This window comes from Oncorhynchus clarkii, chromosome 7, assembly GCF_045791955.1.
Source record: "Oncorhynchus clarkii lewisi isolate Uvic-CL-2024 chromosome 7, UVic_Ocla_1.0, whole genome shotgun sequence".
In the NCBI taxonomy this organism is placed as follows: Eukaryota; Metazoa; Chordata; class Actinopteri; order Salmoniformes; family Salmonidae; genus Oncorhynchus; species Oncorhynchus clarkii.
This window is the reverse complement of record NC_092153.1, coordinates 22085887-22105711: the sequence shown is the minus strand read 5'-3', so window position 1 is coordinate 22105711 and position 19825 is coordinate 22085887. Positions and strand designations below refer to the sequence as shown.

At 42.5% G+C, this 19825-nt stretch overlaps 2 protein-coding genes across 2 annotated transcripts; one reads left to right on the top strand and one right to left on the bottom strand.

Annotated features, from left to right (window-relative positions):
- The first annotated feature begins 1102 nt into the window (after nucleotides 1–1102).
- Nucleotides 1103–9270, top strand: LOC139413061 (centrosomal protein 70). Its single transcript, XM_071160090.1, has 16 exons — nucleotides 1103–1194; nucleotides 1406–1425; nucleotides 1913–2015; nucleotides 2508–2631; nucleotides 5421–5601; nucleotides 5875–6050; nucleotides 6182–6241; nucleotides 6371–6473; nucleotides 6619–6785; nucleotides 6930–7020; nucleotides 7127–7297; nucleotides 7540–7689; nucleotides 7850–8018; nucleotides 8671–8785; nucleotides 8893–8972; nucleotides 9063–9270. The coding sequence occupies exons 2-16, from the start codon at nucleotides 1417–1419 to the stop codon at nucleotides 9131–9133; spliced, it is 1770 nt and encodes a 589-aa protein (XP_071016191.1). The 5' UTR covers nucleotides 1103–1194; nucleotides 1406–1416; the 3' UTR covers nucleotides 9134–9270.
- A 29-nt stretch (nucleotides 9271–9299) lies between these two features.
- Nucleotides 9300–18735, bottom strand: LOC139413062 (septin-10-like). Its single transcript, XM_071160091.1, has 10 exons — nucleotides 18573–18735; nucleotides 16355–16469; nucleotides 15929–16124; nucleotides 15460–15646; nucleotides 14546–14707; nucleotides 11955–12051; nucleotides 11671–11839; nucleotides 11380–11512; nucleotides 10964–11148; nucleotides 9300–10433 (listed from the first exon to the last, which is right to left on the bottom strand). Exons 1-10 carry the CDS (start codon nucleotides 18597–18599, stop codon nucleotides 10418–10420), a joined length of 1287 nt encoding a protein of 428 aa, XP_071016192.1. The 5' UTR covers nucleotides 18600–18735; the 3' UTR covers nucleotides 9300–10417.
- Between the last annotated feature and the right edge of the window lie 1090 nt (nucleotides 18736–19825).

The following is a 19825-nucleotide window of genomic DNA, read 5'->3' as shown; positions in this document are numbered from 1 at the left end:
AGGACACTAAAGAGGCCTTTCTACTGACTCTGAATAACACCAAAAGAAAGATGCCCAGGGTCCCTGTTCATCTGCGTGAACGTGCATTAGGCATGCTGCAAGGAGGCATGAGGACTGCAGATGTGGCCAGGGCAATAAATTGCAATGACCGTACTGTGAGATGCCTAAGACAGAGCTACAGGGAGACAAGACGGACAGCTGATCGTGGTGGTGGGTCCGTCATGGTCTGGGGCGGTGTCACAGCATCATCGGACTGAGCTTGTTGTCATTGCAGGCAATCTTAACACTGTGCGTTACAGGGAAGACATCCTCCTCCTCTCATGTGGTACCCATCTTGCAGGCTCATCCTGACATGACCCTCCAGCATGACAATGCCACCAGCCATACTGCTCGTTCTGTGCGTGATTTCCTTCAAGGCAGGAATGTCAGTGTTCTGCCATGGCCAGCGAAGAGCCCAGATCTCAATTCCGTTGAGCACGTCTGGGACCTGTTGGATCGGAGGGTGAGGGCTAGGACCATTCCCCCCAGAAATGTCCAGGAACTTGCAGGTGCCTTGGTGGAAGAGTGGGGTAACATCTCACAGCAAGAACTAGCAAATCTGGTGCAGTCCATGAGGAGGAGATGCACTGAAGTACTTAATGCAGCTGGTGGCCACACCAGATACTGACTGCTACTTTTGATTTTGACCCCCCTCCCTGTTCATGGATTCCATTGAGCACGTCTGGGACCTGTTGGATCCTTATTCCATTTCTGTTAGTCACATGTCTGTGGAACTTATTCCGTTTTTTTCTCAGTTGTTGAATCTTGTTATGTTTATATAAATATTTACACATGTTAAGTTTGCTGAAAATAAACGCAGTTTTAAGTGAGAGGACGTTTCTTTTTTTGCTGAGTTTATTATGTTATATTCGACATCAGTAATTACCTGCGCAGCGTGACTGCAATCAAACGGTATGGAACATATGTTTAAGGTTGCTATGTTACGTTAGTGGAACGCAGAAGCCAAAAATGCCCATGTCTGAGACAAACCTGGATTCACCAATCAAAATCCTACATTTACTGTCCCTTATAGTTTGCTTTATCTTATTGGTTGAAACGGATCACAATAAATCCGACTTTACTTCCGCGCTGTTTGTTTGAAATTTGAAACTGACATTTTTGGAGAAACCAATCATCACAACAAGCACATACATGGTGAATATTTTAAGTCCAAACGTTATTGTCGGAAATAAGTATTCAGAATGTTTTATGAATTATATGTTTTGTTTTGCGAAACATGCAATACTTGGCTAACTAGCTAGCAACGTAGATTGCTAGCTAGCTAACAGTAGATAGCAGTGACGTGTTCACACATAGACTAGCTATCTCAGCTAGCTTGTAAACTAACCCATTTTCACCCCTGCAGGTGGAGAAGAGATGGAACAGGTATTACAACTATGTTTGTGTGTTGTCATGGTGGGCTCCAAGGGGGACCAAGTAATTTGATAACCCCATATAACGTTAGGTGTTGACTGGGGGGAGGGTACAGTAGGAGGCTGACACACTGTCACACACCGAGAGCCTCCTGTCAAATAGAAGATGGAGCAAGAGGAACGCTTAGAATGTCATTATCTCATCGGGAACAGACATGGTGGTGTGTATAGCCTAAAGTGTATAACATACTGAGGAGAGTCAGCGTTAGCCAGAGAGGAGATGGATAGGAAGAACACAAAAGCTGTGTTTCATTCAAGAGACAAGACATATGTGTTTCTGTGGACCTACAGCCAGTTTCAGGTAGAGCGGAGCTCATATTATGCGTTGTATGCATTACAAAAAACAAAACAAAATGGGTACAAACGGCATCATACTCCTTTGTGTGTTGTATTGTAATGGACTGTGTGATGTGGTGGTTTTGCTGTGTGTTTGGACCTAGCAGCAGGAGCAGACAGAGTGGGATGCTGTGAACAGACTCCTCCAGCACCATGGGTTCAAGCCGGTACACTTTGCCGATCCCGTCGAGAATAAGAACCTTGCAGGTAATGGTTTAGTATGTTTTTGTATCATCTTCTTGCTGTAACATTCTGAACTGGCATATCTTAGCTAAATTTCTTAACTCACTTCTTGGATCATGTTGAACAAGTCGATAAGGAGGAGTGTTAATGCTTTAGACCGCTCAACATGCTACTGTCTGTCTTGTGTTTCTGTGTGTGCAAATGATTTCATAATTATTGGCTCTAGGTGTGCATTGTGTCGTCTAAGTTAGCACTCAAACTCACCCCTCTGTGTGATGAGCCTTTCCCCAACTGGAAATCATTTGGTGCACACATTGCTCCTGTTCTGCTTATTGGCTCTTCTATTTCCAGTAGGCTGCCAGCCAGGGTCTGAATGTTTCTGGCTAGTTTTCTCCATGTTATGTAGTGAGGCACTGGTCATGGTACCCAAACAATATAGGTCTATAAGTAAAAATAACTAGAAGGAAAATGGACAATAAGATATTCTACTTTAATGTTTTGTCATCTTGCTCATAGACTTGGTTCTTCTGGAGAAGAAGTCGGCCTGTGACATCAGGACAATGCTGCGGACGATGCTTACAGACTCGGACAGGAGACAGACCTTGATTCAGGAGCTCATCCAGTCCAAGAACCAACTTAAGTAAATAGTTATATACAGTTGAAGTTGGAAATTTACATACACCGTAGCCAAATACATTTAAACTCAGTTTTTTCACAATTCCTTTAATCCTAGTAAAAATTCCCTGTCTTTGGTCAGTTAGGATCACCACTTTATTTTAAGAATGTGACATGTCAGAATAATAGTAGAGAAAGTGATTTATTTCAGCTTTTATTTATTTCACCACATTCCCAGTGGGTCAGAAGTTTATAAACACTCAATTAGTATTTGGTAGCATTGCCTTTGAATTGTTTAACTTGGGTCAAACGTTTTGTGTAGCCTTCCACAAGCTTCCCCCAATAAGTTGGGTGAATTTCTGCCCATTCCTCCTAACAGAGCTGGTGTAACTGAGTCAGGTTTGTAGCCCTCCATGCTCGCACACGCTTTTTCAGTTCTGCCCACAACTTTTCTATAGGATTGAGGTCAGGGCTTTGTGATGGCCACTCCAATACCTTGACTTTGTTGTCCTTAAGCCATTTTGCCACAACTTTGGAAATATGCTTGGGGTTATTGTCCATTTGGAAGACCGATTTGCGACCAAGCTTTAACTTCCTGACTGATGTCTTGAGATGTTGCTTCAATATATCAACATCATTTTCCTACCTCATGATGCCATCTATTTTGTGAAGTGCACCAGACCCTCCTGCAGCAAAGCACCCCCACAACATGATGCTGCCACCCCGTGCTTCACGGTTGGGATGGTGTTCTTCGGCTTGCAAGCATCCACCTTTTTCCTCCAAACATAATGATAGTCATTATGGCCAAACAGTTATATTTTTGTTTCATCAGACCAGAGGACATTTCTCCAAAAAGTACAATCTATGTCCCCATGTGCAGTTGCAAACCGTAGTCTGGTTTATTATGGCGGTTTTGGAGCAGTGGCTTCTTCCTTGCTCAGCAGCCTTTCAGGTTATGTTGATATGACTGTGGATATAGATACTTTTGTACCTGTTTCCTCCAGCATCTTTACAAGATCCTTTGCTGGTGTTCTGGGATTGATTTGCACTTTTCACACCAAAGTACATTCATCTCTAGGAGACAGAACGCGTCTCCTTCCTGAGCGGTATGATGGCTGCGTGGTGCCATGGTGTTTATACTTGAGTACTATTGTTTGTACAGATGAACGTGGTACCTTCAGGCATTTGGAAATTGCTCCCAAGGATGAATCAGGCTTGTGGAGGTCTACAATTTTTTTCAGAGGTCTTGGCTGATTTCTTTTTGATTTTCCCATGATGTCAAGCAAAGAGGTACTGAGTTTGAAGGTCGGCCTTGCAATACATCCACACCTCCAATTGACTCAAATGATGTCAATTAGCCTATCAGAAGCTTCTAAAGCCATGACATCATTTTCTGGAATTTTCCAAGCTGTTTAAAGGCAGTCAACTTAGTGTATGTAAACTTCTGACCCACTGGAACTGTGATACAGTGAATTATAAGTGAAATTATCTGTCTGTAAAGAATTGTTGGAAAAATTGTTTGTCATGCACAAAGTAGATGTCCTAACCAACTTGCCAAAACTATAGGTTGTTAACAAGACATTTGTGGAGTGGTTGAAAAACGAGTTTTAATGACACCATCCTAAGTGTATGTAAACTTCCGACTTCAACCGTAGTTATAGAATTCATATTAAATAGTTATATTTTTTTAATCATTTGAGAAACTCATGGACATGCAGAACATTGCTTTGCCAGTATATAGGACATCTTACTTCTTGAAGCCTAATAGTTTTGAACCCCCAATTATTTGATCCTGTTTCTCACCTCTTTAAACATTCCTCCATCACCTTGTATGATTATTAGAATAATCTCCACGTCAGAAGGAATTGTTTTTGGCAGGTCTGTGGTTCATCCATCTACCTAATAATGTAGATCCATGATCATTTTTCAGCCAGCTGTTGTCACACAATAGTCTTGGTGGACATGAGTAATAAGCCTAATACAGAGAGGGGTAAGAGGTAGACATGGGTCCGGCGTCCACCAGCTGCTCAGCCAGCAAGTGTTAACCATTGGGGCGTGACGGAGGGAGATCACCTAGCCTGAACATCAATCTATCACCATGTTAAGCCTGTCTGTCAGAGACCCTCTCTTTCGCCTGGAATTTAATCTGATATGTATTTTTTTCCCAAAACATCAGTTCGGATTCCAGGCTACCTCACTTTAGCTTCTCTCCTGGAAAGATAATTGATGGTTTTTGACTGTTTTTCTAGGACAGGTTATTGATATATCTGACAAATCAATATATGATCGAAGGTTGGATTTTATATTTCCCAGTTGATCACTTGAATAATTATCTATATCCTCTTAACCATAATTTCCTGCGAAAGATCTTCTGTTTGATATGTACTTACCCCAATTAATTCAATATGGCCCTCTTCAATTTATATTATCCAATTAAACAGGAGGGCGGCAGGTAGCTTAATGGTTAAGCGCGTTGGGCCAGTAACCGACAAGTCGCTGGTTCAAATCCAGAGCTAACTAGGTGAAAAATCTGTCTGTGCCCTTGAGCAAGGCACTTCACCCTAATTGGTCCTGTAAGTCGCTCTGGATAACAGTGTCTGCTAAATGACTAATGTAAATGTAGGATTACATAGAATTGAATGATCTTATGGACTATTATCTAGCATTTAGTAAGAGTTAATTGTGTCCTAAAGGAATAGTAGCAATGCTTCAGTGTGACATTTCTGTCTTTGTGTTGCTTTACAATTATCTGTATTGTATCATAATTCATTAGACCTGCCAGCTTTAAGTAAAGTGTTACCGGTGTTTGTTCAGAGAGGAGGCTCAGCAGCACGTTAGCCGCGCTGCCCGTCAGTCCCAGAGGGTGACCGAGTTGGAGGGAGTTCTGGACGGGGTGAAGAGCAAGCTGCAGGACCTGGAAGACGGTTACATTGGCAAGGCTGCGCAGCAGCACAGCAAAGTGCACCAACTTCAGCAGGACAAGAGAGATGCACAGGTAGGTGGTGCCCTGGAAATAGCAGGGGCTGGTTTACCGGCAGACACAGATTAAGTCTAGTCCCCGACTAAAAAAAAAAACGCTTTAAATAAAGATTCTCTATTCACCATGCTTTTTAGTCCAGGTTGAGGCTTAATCTGTGTCTGGGGAACTGGCCACAAGAGTTGGGCACTGTTTTTTTCCCCCCAACAGCACATGGTACCCCCTGATTATACTGTAACTGTCTTGTTTGTCTTTTCTTGTTGTTTTGTTTGCCTGCTCTGCCGCTGGTAGAAACGCTGCCAGGGCCTGGAGCAGAAGCTGTCTGAGGAGAAAGATGTGGCTTCCCAGCTGCAGAGGAAGCTCTACTTCACTGTGACAGAGGAAGAAAAGCGGGTTGCTAGGCAGAACCAGGTGTTTCAGCAGATCCACAAGAGATCAGCTCGGCCCAACTCGCCAGTGGACCAGCAGTAAGATGAACCGTTGCTGTTAAGACCATAGATTAGGATTCATAATACAGCATTTTACCCTTGCTTAACTAAATGATTATAGATTTATGGCTGGAAGTTATAGGATTTCAAATACCTTTCTTTTCTATCAGGGTGTTGGATGTAATTGACATCTATGAGGCCCAAATGGAACAGCTCCGCGATGATATAAAGTAAATATTGTATTGTATAGAATCTTATTTTCAATGTTTTGCTTAATTTTTATGACAACACCCTTTCTCATTGTAAGACTAAAGAAAAGTAGACAGATGTCACTAACCAACCATTACTTCTTCCCTCAGGTCCCTCAAAGGAGAGTCTGGGGGATCACAAACATCTGACCAATCGCAGAGCAGCATGAGAAGAAACACCGGGGTCTCCCCCAATCACAAAGCTCTCCTGAAGGTGACTTCCTGTACTTTTCTAACACAATGAACACCAGAACTCTTCATGGTTCTGGATGACTTGTTTTGAACAGTGTAACGACTGTTCCTCTTCCCCACAGTCGATGATCATGATCTCAGTTCCGAATCTTACTTCTCCCCAATAGTCCTATCAGGAACAGTTAAAGGACACCAAAGCGCAGAGGGTGGAGCTTAGGAAAGAAATTCAGCAGTTGAAGCAAGACTTGGAATCTAGGCCCACAGTGAATGAGCTGAAGTCATACAAAGAACAACTGAGACGCATGGACAGACTTATTCAGCAGAATAACATGAGGTGGGAAAACATTACGCAACTGTCGTCATTCTTGGATGCAACCAGCACCACAGCTTAACCTCACAGTTAACCCCTTCCTTACCTTAACCTAGAGCGCTGCCTGTCCTATTGGTAGTCATATCATCTCCTTTACCTCCACCACAGGTCTGCTCGGGAGTTTAAAGAAGAGGAGAGTGCTGCTCTGAGTAACCAGGAGGGGGCGAAGGCAAGGGCCTTGGCTGCCAGACACGAGAAGGTACTCCGTTTATCTCCCCTTGTCTAAAGCGAGAGCGAGTATCAACCCGCTTTACTTTGTTTTTGATTCAGACTTTGCTGGACTATTTGCCTTGCCTGACTTTCAGGTTCTGAATGACATCAGAGCGGTTTTGACTACTTCCGGGGCTCCACTGAGGCTCCATAGAGCGAGGCCATCAACCAGTCATCAGTTGTCCAACGGGGCCTCAGAGATGGTCGAGTTTGACGAACTCCTCTCATCTCTGGAGATGTGGGCTGACCAACTGGCTTCACTGAAGGTGAGAGCTGACTGACTGTCTATAAAGCGCATCTACCATGTATGCAGCCAGGTCCAATGGTCCAGTGTCAACTTGCCCTGTCACTGAAAGCCAGAGAGTTTAGGAGCTCTTCATATCTTCAACATCTCAGTTTTCTATGATATGTATGGCTAGAATAGGCTACTTTAACTGCGTACTGTTTACCATTCTCTAGTCTAGAGACCCATGTCTTTACTTGTCTCTCTCTCTCTCTGTGTGCTTAGGACCTGCACTGTGCCCTGAGTAAGTTGATGCTGAGACTGTTACCATGGCAGCCAGCAGGCACTAATAGTCTTATGGAAAGTGTTCGAGTGGAGGACCTTATGCTAATGGTGGACACTCTGCTAGAGGAGACCAACTCTGGGGAGGATAAGGTTGGTAGTCCTGGCTTACAGCAGTGGATGGAGTAACCATGGAAATTACATCTCAATTTTAGATAAGGCAAAACATTGTACCTCGGATCATTTCTCATGTACAATGTTTGTGATACAGCAATATTCTCAGAACTCTTTATGTGAATCTAACTCTAACCAGGTGTTGAGGAGCCCTACTAAGAACACTCTCCAGTCCATGGTGTCCCACTTCCAGAAGCTGTTTGATATAACCTCCCTCAGCGGGGTGTATCCACGCATGAACGAGGTCTACACCAGGCTTGGGGAGATGACCAACGCTATGAGGAACCTGAGGGACATCCTGGCCCTGGGTAGGACTGTCTACAACTCATTTTAGCTATTCTACAGCACCCTTGGGGAAAGGGGGATACCTAGTCAGTTCTACAACTGAATGCCTTTGTCCATTTATTTCCCAACCCCTCTGAATCAGAGGTGCGGGGTGCTGCCTTAATTGACATCCACGTCTTCGGCGCCCAATAGCACATACTGTACTGGTCAATTCATGTTCTCCAGAACATAGACTGAACAACAATATAAATGTAATGTGCAACAAGGTTTTACTGAGTTACAGTTCATACAAGGAAATCGTTCAATTGAAATAAATCCATTAGGCCTTAATCTATGAATTTCACATGACTGGGAATACAGATATGCATCTGTTGGTCACAGATACGTTAAATGCACATTGCCTTTTATTGTCCCCAGCTCAAGGTGCACCTGTGTAATGACCAGCTTCTTGATATGCCACACCTGTCAGGTGGATGGATTATATTGGCAAAGGATAAATGCTCACAAACAGAGATGTTTGAACCCATGTGAGAGAAGCTTTTTGAGCGTATGGAACATTTCTGGGATCTTATTTCAGCTCATGAAACCAACACTTGACATGTTGCGTTTATATTTTTGTTCAGTGTACTTGGTTGAGGGATGTTATTCCTTTCCCACTTCTAAATTTAATTTCAGATGACAGAGCGCCCCCTAGTGAGGTGGTAAACCAGGTAGCCAGTCTAGTCAACTCCCCAGAGGCCACGGTTGGCCACGAGCTCCACGTCCTCCTGGGAACCAGTGATATTGACAGGTACCAGCAGCAAATCTCCAGAATTTACTTTGTTTTATTCTGTGTAACGTTGTCTTAATGTTATAAAATTAGCCTACTGCCTGGGGTTAAATATGTGCGCTTGTCAGTATTATTTTGAAGGTAAAGGAACATGAGGAGTTCTTCCCTGCATTCTACTTTTTGGTTCAGGAGCTGCTCCAGACTCTCGGTAAGGAGATGTTGCCATCCAATAATGCATTTTGTTTGAAATGGTTTACTGATCATGTGGTTAGTACATCTATTTTGGTTGATCTTTCAGATGTTGACTGTCTGGATGACATCATGCCCGTTCTGAGGTCACTAAAGTCAAGAAACACCGATGCTTTGTAATTATGTTTGTATTTGCTGGAGTGATTTTATGGAGTTGTACTTTAAAAAATGAGACAAGGATATCCCTACTGGCCAAACCCTCCATAACCCGGATGGCCTGGAGTTGTACTTTTGATATGTAAATAAACAAGATTAATTAATACCTCTGCAGTTAAATAACGACATATTACGACAAACAATGTTTTATTTTTGGTGATATAAACCCTTCACACCTAAGAACAAACGTCAGTTCATATTTGAGAGTTAAGAAAAAAGCTTAAATTACACAAGATATCCTTTGAGGGAAAATGTCTGGCAATTGTAACGTCAATCATTCCACACACGACATACTATTTCTACGCAAAAAGGACCAAAGAAGTGTGGTATATGGCCAATATACCATGGCAAAGGAATGTTCATGCGTACGACGCAACGTGGAGTGCCTGGACACAGCCCTTAGCCGTGGTATATTGCCAATATATCCCGAGGTGCCTTGTGTCAAAACCATTTGATGTAGTGTTCAATTCAGAAAGGTCATTGAGCAGCTGCTTCATTCTTAAGCATTTGAATAAAATACAAGGTATGTGGCAGTAAGGCATACAATAAGTATTAAAAATAAAAATAATTTCAATAATACCTCAGTGATTGGAATGTAACACATGCGTGGATATAACGTAGCTCTGGTTGATGGTGCGTGTTCCGCTAATGTAACATGTGAGGAACGTCCTGGACCAGAGTTCGGTATTACTACGCATGGAATCCATCCAGAAACCCATGAGTCTACAATAATAATGCATAGAATAAATATCAAGCTATATAATACACACTAGTGGTGAACAGCATATTTTTAAAAAGACATGCAAATATATATATTCTACTATCTGCAGAATTAAAGTTGAACAAGTTCAAGTCAAGTTTCCACACATTATCTGATATCCCATTTAAAAGTGAACACTCAAGACAACCCGGTAACACAACTAATTCCGAGATTGGACAATTAAATACATCTTGAATGTCAATGTACGGTTGACCATCAAACAAATTGTATTTCTGTTTGGTGTGAAGTACAGTATTTTCAATGATAACCCTAACCAGACCTTGATCATTTGGCGCCCTCTAGCTGTAGAAGTGAAAAGTAAAGTAATACAAAAGGGTTACCAGTATTAAAGAGAATTAGCAATAGTCTGGCTGGAATTTAACTAACATTTGTGATTTGACTAATAAGCCGAAACAATGACGACTATCGGTGAATGTATTTATTTCTCTTCTGTCTGATGGGACGGGGTCTTTGTCCATTTTATTTCTTCACATGAACCCAGAGCTAAAGACCCAACGAAAAAGAGGAAATATAGAGTCAATCATTTAGAGATCTGTGTCACTACATCATAACACACATCTATACTCATTAATAACTAAGCTTTCCTATCAACTGTCAAATCAATAGTTTCCTCTTATCAAAAAAACAAAACAAACTGATGTGTTCTTTATACCCTGCTTCCCTCCCTATCATCTCACTGACTTCACAGGTTTCTGAAGCAACTGTTTTGGTTAGTAGCCTCGTCACAAGTTAACTTAACATCCTTAGCTTCCATCTCTAGGCTCCTGTCAATCAGAAATACAATCACACTGATGAACTAAAAGGACTGTACAATGCCTTGCAGTCCACACACAGTATACAATTCTGGTGAACATTAATTTTTGTTAGTCTCTGCACATGCATCATGAAATTGAGAGGGGAAATAGGTTAGGATTGAATTAGGATAGATTCATGTGTAAGAGAGCTTTGAGCTCATCTTGGAAGGGAATTAAGTGGCCGTCCTGAAACGTATTTTACAATAACATGCGTCTTACTTTTTACGGTCTTTGTCCTTCTTGAGGTTGGCGTTGGTGTTGAAGGGCTGGCCTTGGAGCAGCTCGGCAGCTGTTTTCTTCTTGCTGAAGGTGTTGATCTCGTCCTCCAGAGACCTTCTCTTCTCATCCAGCTTGCTCTTCTCCTCAGAGTGCAGTCTCTTCAGCTGCTCAAACTTACCTTGCAACTGAGGCAAAACATCAAGTGTTTTTAATACCTTGAATTTCTAGTGCTTTTCTAAAAAAAACAAAAGACGCTTCTCACGTGGATCTCTTCAACCAAAAATACATTCATTTAATATGAAAGGTCATTGAAGATGGGTTTTCTGTGATGAACGTCTACACCTATATGTCTCTTGCTGACCTGTATAGCATGCTGTCACGGTAGGACACGGTGTGTGTGTGTGTGTGTCCAGTACCTCTCTCTCAGCTTCCTTCAGCTCAGTCTCCTTCTCCTTGACTCTCTGGACAAACATCTGCCTCATCTCCTCCTCTCTCCGCTGCAAATCTCCCAGGAACTCGTGACGCTTGGCTTCATAGGTCTCCTGCAGGCTGTAGACGCACGCGGTTTAAAACGAAATGTACAGCCTCCTCTCGCTGTATAATGTTAACATGTTTTCCCACAGACTTTTTAATCTGTGCACCTCATCTGGTTATCACAGGCCCAGAACTATGATAACCGTGCATGGCACACCCTGCTCTCTCCGTACCTGACTGGCTTGCTCTCCGGGTTTGTGTCCGTGAACCCCATCTCCTCCAGTTTGCAGCGGCGGTAGAGCTCGTAGTGGCGCGTGTGGGTCTGCTCCCTCAGGTCCTCCATGTTCACACAGATCAGCATCTCCCTCAGCTTCACAAAGTCACAGTGGTTCTCGTTCTCCACTGAAACAAGACAGACCTGTCTTTACCTCCTGGCATTTGTACTGCAGAGCCATAGACACATCAAAGAAAGCAAGCTGTAAGCCTGAAGCCTACACGGTAAAACAGGTTTACCTACCTTGCACCACACCCCAGGGATACTGCCGAGCTTTGACCATTTTATTTCCAATCTTCACCTCCTCGGAGCTCCCCACAACAGCAAAAGGCAGGATACCCTGACATTAGCAAATAGATCATAGAAGACACGGAGTACATTTACATGCACACTGAGTCAATATTAAAGTGATGTTGGCAGTAGGTTAAGTATGGCATTAGTCATGTAAACACCTTACTCTGCTTATCTTAAAATTGAGAGTATGGTCAAAAATCAAAGAAAGCATACGCTAGGGTTGGACGGTATACCGGTATTGCTACATGGACTGCTTTTCTTCTTCTATAACGTTATTTCGATGTTTGGTTTGTTAAAATGTGATATGCGACTCGTCTCTCTCCCTCACTCACCAATATGTCGATGCTGTATTCCACTTTGCTTCTTAATACAAATCAAAATCAAATAAATGTGTATTTGTCACATTCACCAGCGTTCTATAATGACACTATTAGTTTGTATATATTACTGTCTGCAAACAGAGAGCTTTCCTTTACTTAGCAAATGTTTTCATTGTTAGCCGCTGGCTAGCTAATAAATGTACTGAGTCAGAGCAAACATAGCCAGCTAATACACCCTGATACCAGTGCTGTTGTAGGCCCTAATCAGCATGTTTAATTATTTATTTAATATCTGAAATAGCAGTGAAGCCGCTCAACAACTACATCATACCGGTCATCCAACAGACTCCCATTCAGAGCGACACACAGAAGCATCCAGGGTCAATTCCCTGCTCAAGGGCACGTTGACAGATGTCCCACGAGGCCAAAAACTGTGAACCCGAACCCTCCAAGATCCCCCCCCACAGTTCTCCAATAGCTGTCCCTCAACCATTCGAGACCCCTCCTACAGTCCCCCCTCCAAGTAGAAAAATAAAAAATACAATCAATTCCATTCCCCACCCCCAAGAACCCCCCCCAATGCACCAACAACCAAGAGAATGAACTAAAGAGAAAAAAAGACAGCAAACATTTTAAAACACAAAAACAACATCAAGGACAACTAAAATCATAACAGCAATGCCAACTGTATATGTTTGTGTGCATGTCTGGCACTATTACATGTATGTGTGTGTTCTTGTATGCGTTTATTTGAATGAGAGTGTGTCTATATGCATGTGTACAAACACCTGCACGGCATCAGCCCCAGGCAAACCGGCATTAGCTGTAAAAACACTGCCCCTCGGTGTCATTCAAACTTTTTATTGTGTTTTATTTAGACTTTTTACATTTATCTCCTGTGCAACAACTCCAGTCCCACTTGTCTCCAATTCCACATCCCAACCCTCAGCTTCCCTCAGCCCATCCCATCTATCTCTGCTGGGCACCCTCTCCGGATTTCTACGCAACGCATATCTTTCAACTATGCTATGATGTTTAACGTACAATTTCAATCTCTCTAATCGAATAGAATCCAGATTGCGAGTTGAAGATACATACTTTTACTAAGAGTATTAGTATATTAGTAATTGACTGACCCGGTGTCTCTCCAGATCTCCTAACAGTACTATTTCTAGGGTCAATTTTAGATCAATACTATGCATTTTCAGCCATTCCTGAACCTGAGACCTGAAACAGGCTACCTGAGGGCAATACCAAAACAAATCGTTTATTGATTCTGTATCCTCACAACAAAATCTGCAGAGCTTCGATGATTTTATGCCCCAAATATTCAACATTTTGTTGGTGCCGAGAATTCTATATAATAACTTTAGTTGAAAGCATCGAAGTCTTGAATCTTGCGTTGTTTTGTATATCAACTCATACATCCTGTACCATGGAATCGGGTCATCAAAAATCTCTTCCCAACTATTTTGCAATTTGTATGGCACAGTTGTCAACATCCTGATCCTCAAATGAAACTGGTATACTTTCCTATTTATGCTATTTTTATTCCTCCGCCAGTTTTGATCCTTTATATTGGGCAGACAGACCAGTTCCCTACCTCCTCCCGCTGCCACCTTCCTCCTCCATTTTTTGGGGTAATGCTGTAATCAATTGGTTGTACACTTGGATTGAGCAGACCTTCCCGTACAATTCTGATCACTCCATTGAAGGACATATCGGCATGTTGTTTGTGCAACAGTATCTTCTAAATCAGAGAGGAATAGGCGAGGTACGAATATGTTATCTGCGCATGTACTAGCACCAGCCGAGCGAGCCTCCCTCTTTAGCGTGAATGAAGTGAGATCGGGAAAAATGGAAGTAGGAATATTTGAAGTAGTTCTCATACAAACTTTAGAAGTCCGAACTAAAAAAAAAAAGAAAGACATGTCGCTGTCATAGAACATTTATTTTTTATTGCATATTTTCTATATTGACCAAAGTCCCATCAGGTAGCCTGATTTCTGATGTATCCATGTAAACGGGATTATTAGGGAAATCGTTCTTCTTCCAAAGCATGTAAATGTTTTCATCACACTATCCACAATAATCATGTTACTGTGTGCATGTATCCATGCTCACTGAGGTGCACTGTCTAGCACAGTCAAATTCACCACTGTGAGGTATGGAATTGGGCAGAGAGCCTGAAAGATGCCAAGGGAATGTTAGACAACTCACATTCATGGCAGTGTTGATCTTGGAGACCGTCTCGTCGTCGGTAGGGAACTGGTAGATCTGGACACCGTTACTGACCAACTCGCTCATGATCTTGATCTTAAACTTGTGGAGCTCGCTCTTGGAGATGGTGTCTGCTTTGGCGATGACAGGAATGATGTTGACCTACAAGTAAAAAATACACAGGTTGTCTTGTAAATAATACATTTTCTTTTCCGAATTGACATTATTCCCTCAAGAATCAAACAGGACATATCGTTCATTTTACAAGTAGAAACAAATTCCCTTTTGTGAAAGAACAGTACTGTAAAACATACAGCTATTGGGCTCCTGAGTGGCGCAGCATTCTAAGGCACTCCATCTCAGTGCTAGAGGCGTCACCACAGACCCTGGTTTGATTCCAAGATGTATCACAACCGGCCGTGATTGGGAGTCCCATAGGGCGGCGCACGATTGGCCCAGCGTCGTTAGTGTTTGGCCGGGGTAGGCTGTCATTGTAAATAAGAATTTGTTCTTATCTGACTTGTATGTTTTTTTAAAAACCTTCATTTAACTAGACAACTAAAGCACAATCAGGACATACTTCTGTGACTGCCCAGTGGCTGAACTAAGTCAACATTCTGCTTTGTCAGGCTTGTTCAGTCCTGTCACAGTAGCACAGTAATAATTACTCATCATGCAACTCCCAGTTTTTAACCAACCGCCATGACACTTCCTAAACTGCCCAAATACTCCATAACGCTAAATAAAATGAAAAACACCCCCTTAATTAATTATACAATTAAACACAACAACAATTATGAAAAAAATTAGTTCATATTCATAGACTAATGCTATAGAACTGTGCCATGGAAAAAAAAATTGCCCCCCCAAAAAAAATGCAATAGTGACAGCTTCTTTTAGTTTTAGTCAGGCACCTTGCTGTCCAGTTTCTTCATGGTGACCAGGTCCAGGGACTTGAGAGAGTGTCCTGAAGGGGCGATGAAGTAGAGACAGGCATGGATACGGGAGTCGTGGTAGTTGTGGAGGGACCGCTTGATCTTCAACTCCTCCTGTAGATACGACTCGAACTGGGTGTCAATGTAGTCCACAACATGCTGGTAGCTGCCGAAGGAAACATTCAGAGAGCAGATACTCCATCAGAAGTTCCGTAGAGTATGTGGTAAAACAAGTGATTCGTGGTGGATTGAAAGACAAAATAACGTGCTTTGTTTTGTCATTCAGCATCAGGGTCATATTCGGTAGGGCATAGGCTACGGTAGCAAAACGTTTACGAAACGGAACACTAAAACACAGGGTTTAAGTTATCGGACAAGTTCAGGTAGGCTGTTAGGTTTGGTGCCGAATGAATACGACCCAGGTATATCATGACTGCACTTCTCTCACCTCTCCTGCTTGTTCATCTGGTCCCCAAAGCCCACTGTGTTGACGATGGTCAGCTTGAGTCGCACGTTGCTCTCCTGCAGGTCATAGGTCTGCGCTCGCAGCTTCACCTTGGGCTCGAAGTGAGATGACTCAAAGTTCTCAAAGTTAGTGTTGAACAGTGTGTCCATTAGGGTGGATTTGCCAATACCCGTTTCACCTGGATAGTGGGGGGAAATACTGTTTGCTAATCTTAGTGACAACATTGCTTTGTAAAATTAGGGTCAAACTTGAGGAAAATTAAAAATACATTTTAGACAGTTGAGGATTCTGGGCACAAGTCCAGAATAAATTAATTGAAAGGAAATGGGCCAACATTTTTTTCCATCTAAAAAGGGGCTACTGGTCTGGTGGCTGAACTTTTTAATGTAACATCACAACGTTACTCACCAATACAGAGGATATTGAAGCAGAAACCTTGACATGTTGATTTGTTGACCAGCTGGTGAGGTAGGCTGTCGAAGCCAACATGGCCAGACAAGGACAGAGGCCGGGCATTTTTGTCCTGTTATAGGGAGACATAGCCTAACATTAGGCCAACTCAGTATATGACAATATCTGACAACAGCTTGGACTGGTTAACCTAGGTAAATAATCTTATATTCCTATGTTTTCATTGTGTGTACAGTCGTGGCCAAAAGTTTTGAGAATGACACAAATATAAATTTTCAAAGTCTGCTGCCTCAGTTTGTATGATGGCAATTTGCATATACTCCAGAATGTTATGAAGAGTGATCAGATGAATTGCAAAGTCCCTCTTGAATGAACTGAATCTCCCAAAAAAACATTTCCACTGCATTTCAGCCCTGCCACAAAAGGACCAGCTGACATCATGTCAGTGATTCTCTCATTAACACAGGTGTGAGTGTAGACGAGAACAAGGCTGGAGATCAAATAACAGACTGGAAGCTTCAAAAGGAGGGTGGTGCTTGGAATAATTGTTCTTCCTCTGTCTACAATGGTTACCTGCAAGGAAACACGTGCCGTCATCATTGCTTTGCACAAAAAGGGCTTCACAGGCAAGGATATTGCTGCCAGAAAGATTGCACCTATTTATCGGATCATCAAGAACTTCAAGGAGAGCGGTTCAATTGTTGTGAAGAAGGCTTCAGGACGCCCAAGAAAGTCCAGCAAGCGCCAGGACCGTCTCCTAAAGTTGATTCAGCTGTGGGATTGGGGCACCACCAGTACAGAGCTTGCTCAGGAATGGCAGCAGGCATCTGCTGAGTGCATCTGCACGCACAGTGAGGCAAAGACTTTTGGAGGATGGCCTGGTGTCTAGAAGGGCAGCAAAGAAGCCACTTCTCTTCAGGAAAAACATCAGGGACAGACTGATATTCTGCAAAGGTACAGGGTTTGGACTGCTGAGGACTGGGGTCAAATCATTTTCTCTGATGAATCCCCTTTCTGATTGTTTGGGGCATCCGGAAAAAAGCTTGTCCGGAGAAGACAAGGTGAGCGCTACCATCAGTCCTGTGTCATGCCAACAGTAAAGCATCCTGAGACCATTCATGTGTGGGTTGCTTCTCAGCCAAGGGAGTGGGCTCACTCACAATTTTGCCTAAGAGCACAGCCATAAATAAAGAATGGTACCAACACATTCTCCCAACCATCCAGGAACAGTTTGGTGACGAACAATGCCTTTTCCAGCATGATGGAGCACCTTGCCATAAGACAAAAGTGATAACTAAGTGGCTCGGGGAACAAAACATCGATATTTTGGGTCCATGGCCAGGAAACTCCCCAGACCTTAATCCCATTGAGAACGTGTGGTCAATTCTCAAGAGGCGGGTGGACAAACAAAACTCTGCAAATTCTGACAAACTCCAAGCACTGATTATGCAAGAATGGGCTAACATCCGTCAGGATGTGGCCCAGAAGTTAATTGACAGCATGCCAGGGCGGATTGCAAAGGTCTTGACAAAGAAGGGTCAACACTGCAAATATTGACTCTTTGCATCAACTTCATGTAATTGTCAATAAAATCTTATGACACTTATGAACTGCTTGTAGTTATACTTCAGTATTCCATAGTAACATCGGACAAAAATATCTAAAGACACTGAGACCTGTCCATTTCTTTACTGACACAGATTGTGGATAGACCTGGAAAGGCTGGAGATGGCAGAACAGTTTCAGCAGCATACATTTGGCTAGATTTTGTAGCTAGCACACAAAGTTAACTTTCACTGGCTGCCACATCGGCAAACTGACCCATGCGTTGGCAAACTAGCTTGACAGATTATGGCAACATTTTTGTTCTATGTGCATTTCATATATTAATTATTGCTCAAAGGGCGTAAACAAGCTCCAGCAGTAAAACCCTGCTTCTTAGAAACTCTGGTTGGAGCTACGTTGTTAGCCACATAGCTACCTGGATAGTGAAAAAGTTACTGAATCAGTTCCAGGTCGTCGTATTGCAATCCTGCTGTGCAGACGGTCAGATCTCACAACGCCCAGATAAGTGTTTACCTTTCAGGATTACGCAGCGCGACAACAATAAAGTCGACCTGGAACGTAACCATGCTGACTAGCAAGCTAAACGTGTCGTACATTTTACAACTGTAGATATACATTATTTAGCGATTAAATTAAACACAACAATTACCCCCTGAGCAACATCCGACGTAGTCATCTCGGAATAAAGCAGCAAATAGCTACAAATACTAACAGGCTGTAAAGAAAATAGGCTCAACTAAAAAAGTTGAAAAATCGACTATCTACGTAGCCATGAAAGGAATGTAGGCTTGCACACTTTTCTCATGGTTGGGGAGACACGAGTGACCGTTATGTTTGTGTTTAACAAAATAAACTATATATATTAAGTACTACATCTTCTGATTTTGTGGTATGTATTCATCAAATTCTGAGTACAGAGTAGTTATTTTGAACTGCAGGATTGTTAGTTACTATATAGCGACCCCCATAGAATGAATGGTATAAACCACTTTTCCGGAAATTCGTTGGACATACATGGTGTGAAACTAAGTACACATTTTGGTTCCTTACGCGACTTTGACTGACCGACCACTAATATAGATTCCAAAATGGCGTTTCAAGTGTCACAGTTTCCCAATGTTGTGGTTGCTATGAGGCGTGGACAGAGATACTTTTGGGGAGATGGGAAACACCATTGGAATCTTATTAACGCTATTTGTGTACGTTGCCCATGTCTATGGCCCACGCAGTACATTTCTGGGATGAAGGAGTGACTGGGCGTTAGCTCAAAAACACAACATTAGCATGAATTTAGTGAACAATAAGTACAACATAAGTATTTTCCGAGATTTAGAGATAATTAACTTCTCTGAAATCGTGAAATTACGTACTTTCAAGGAAAATAGGCAGGTTTCTCGACTCATACCCGGATTTTGATAAGGGATTGTGAGAAGATTCGTTTTGCAACCACTCGAAGCAGCATTACAAGTGAACGCGATCGTTTGACATTCTGCTGTTTGGGGCGTTATGCAACGTTCAAGACAACTGGGAAAGAACGCGCTCCGACTGGGAAAATCGATTTGAACAGCCATCCAACTAGGAATTCCAACTCTTCCTAGAGCTCTGACTTTCCGAACTTAAAATACAGACTTCATTATTTGACTTCGTATTTTTCCGAGTTTCCGGGTGTTTTGAACGCTGCATTAATACCACAGATAGAAATTGAGCCAGATATTAAACCGGATGTATAAATGTGAAGCATCCGGTTGGCGTTTCCTCTCACTACCAAATATGTTAATGCGAGGAAGCCCAGTGACCGGCATGGTGAGAAGATGGAGTGAGATGTATTTTGGCCAACATTCTGCTAATTTTCTAATCGATGAAACATTTGATCTCCATAAAGTTTTATGTTTCCAAAACTAT

Coding starts and splice junctions, on each gene's coding strand:
- LOC139413062 (XM_071160091.1), bottom strand. CDS start 18,599: ATGACTACGTCGGATGTTGCTCAGGGG. Junction 16,125..16,354: donor CTTCAATATCCTCTGTATTG/GTGAGTAACGTT, acceptor CCCACTATCCAG/GTGAAACGGGTATTGGCAAA. Junction 11,149..11,379: donor TGAAGGAAGCTGAGAGAGAG/GTACTGGACACA, acceptor GTTTTGCCTCAG/TTGCAAGGTAAGTTTGAGCA.
- LOC139413061 (XM_071160090.1), top strand. Junction 6,242..6,370: donor CAGCTCCGCGATGATATAAA/GTAAATATTGTA, acceptor TTCTTCCCTCAG/GTCCCTCAAAGGAGAGTCTG. Junction 7,690..7,849: donor CCAACTCTGGGGAGGATAAG/GTTGGTAGTCCT, acceptor AACTCTAACCAG/GTGTTGAGGAGCCCTACTAA.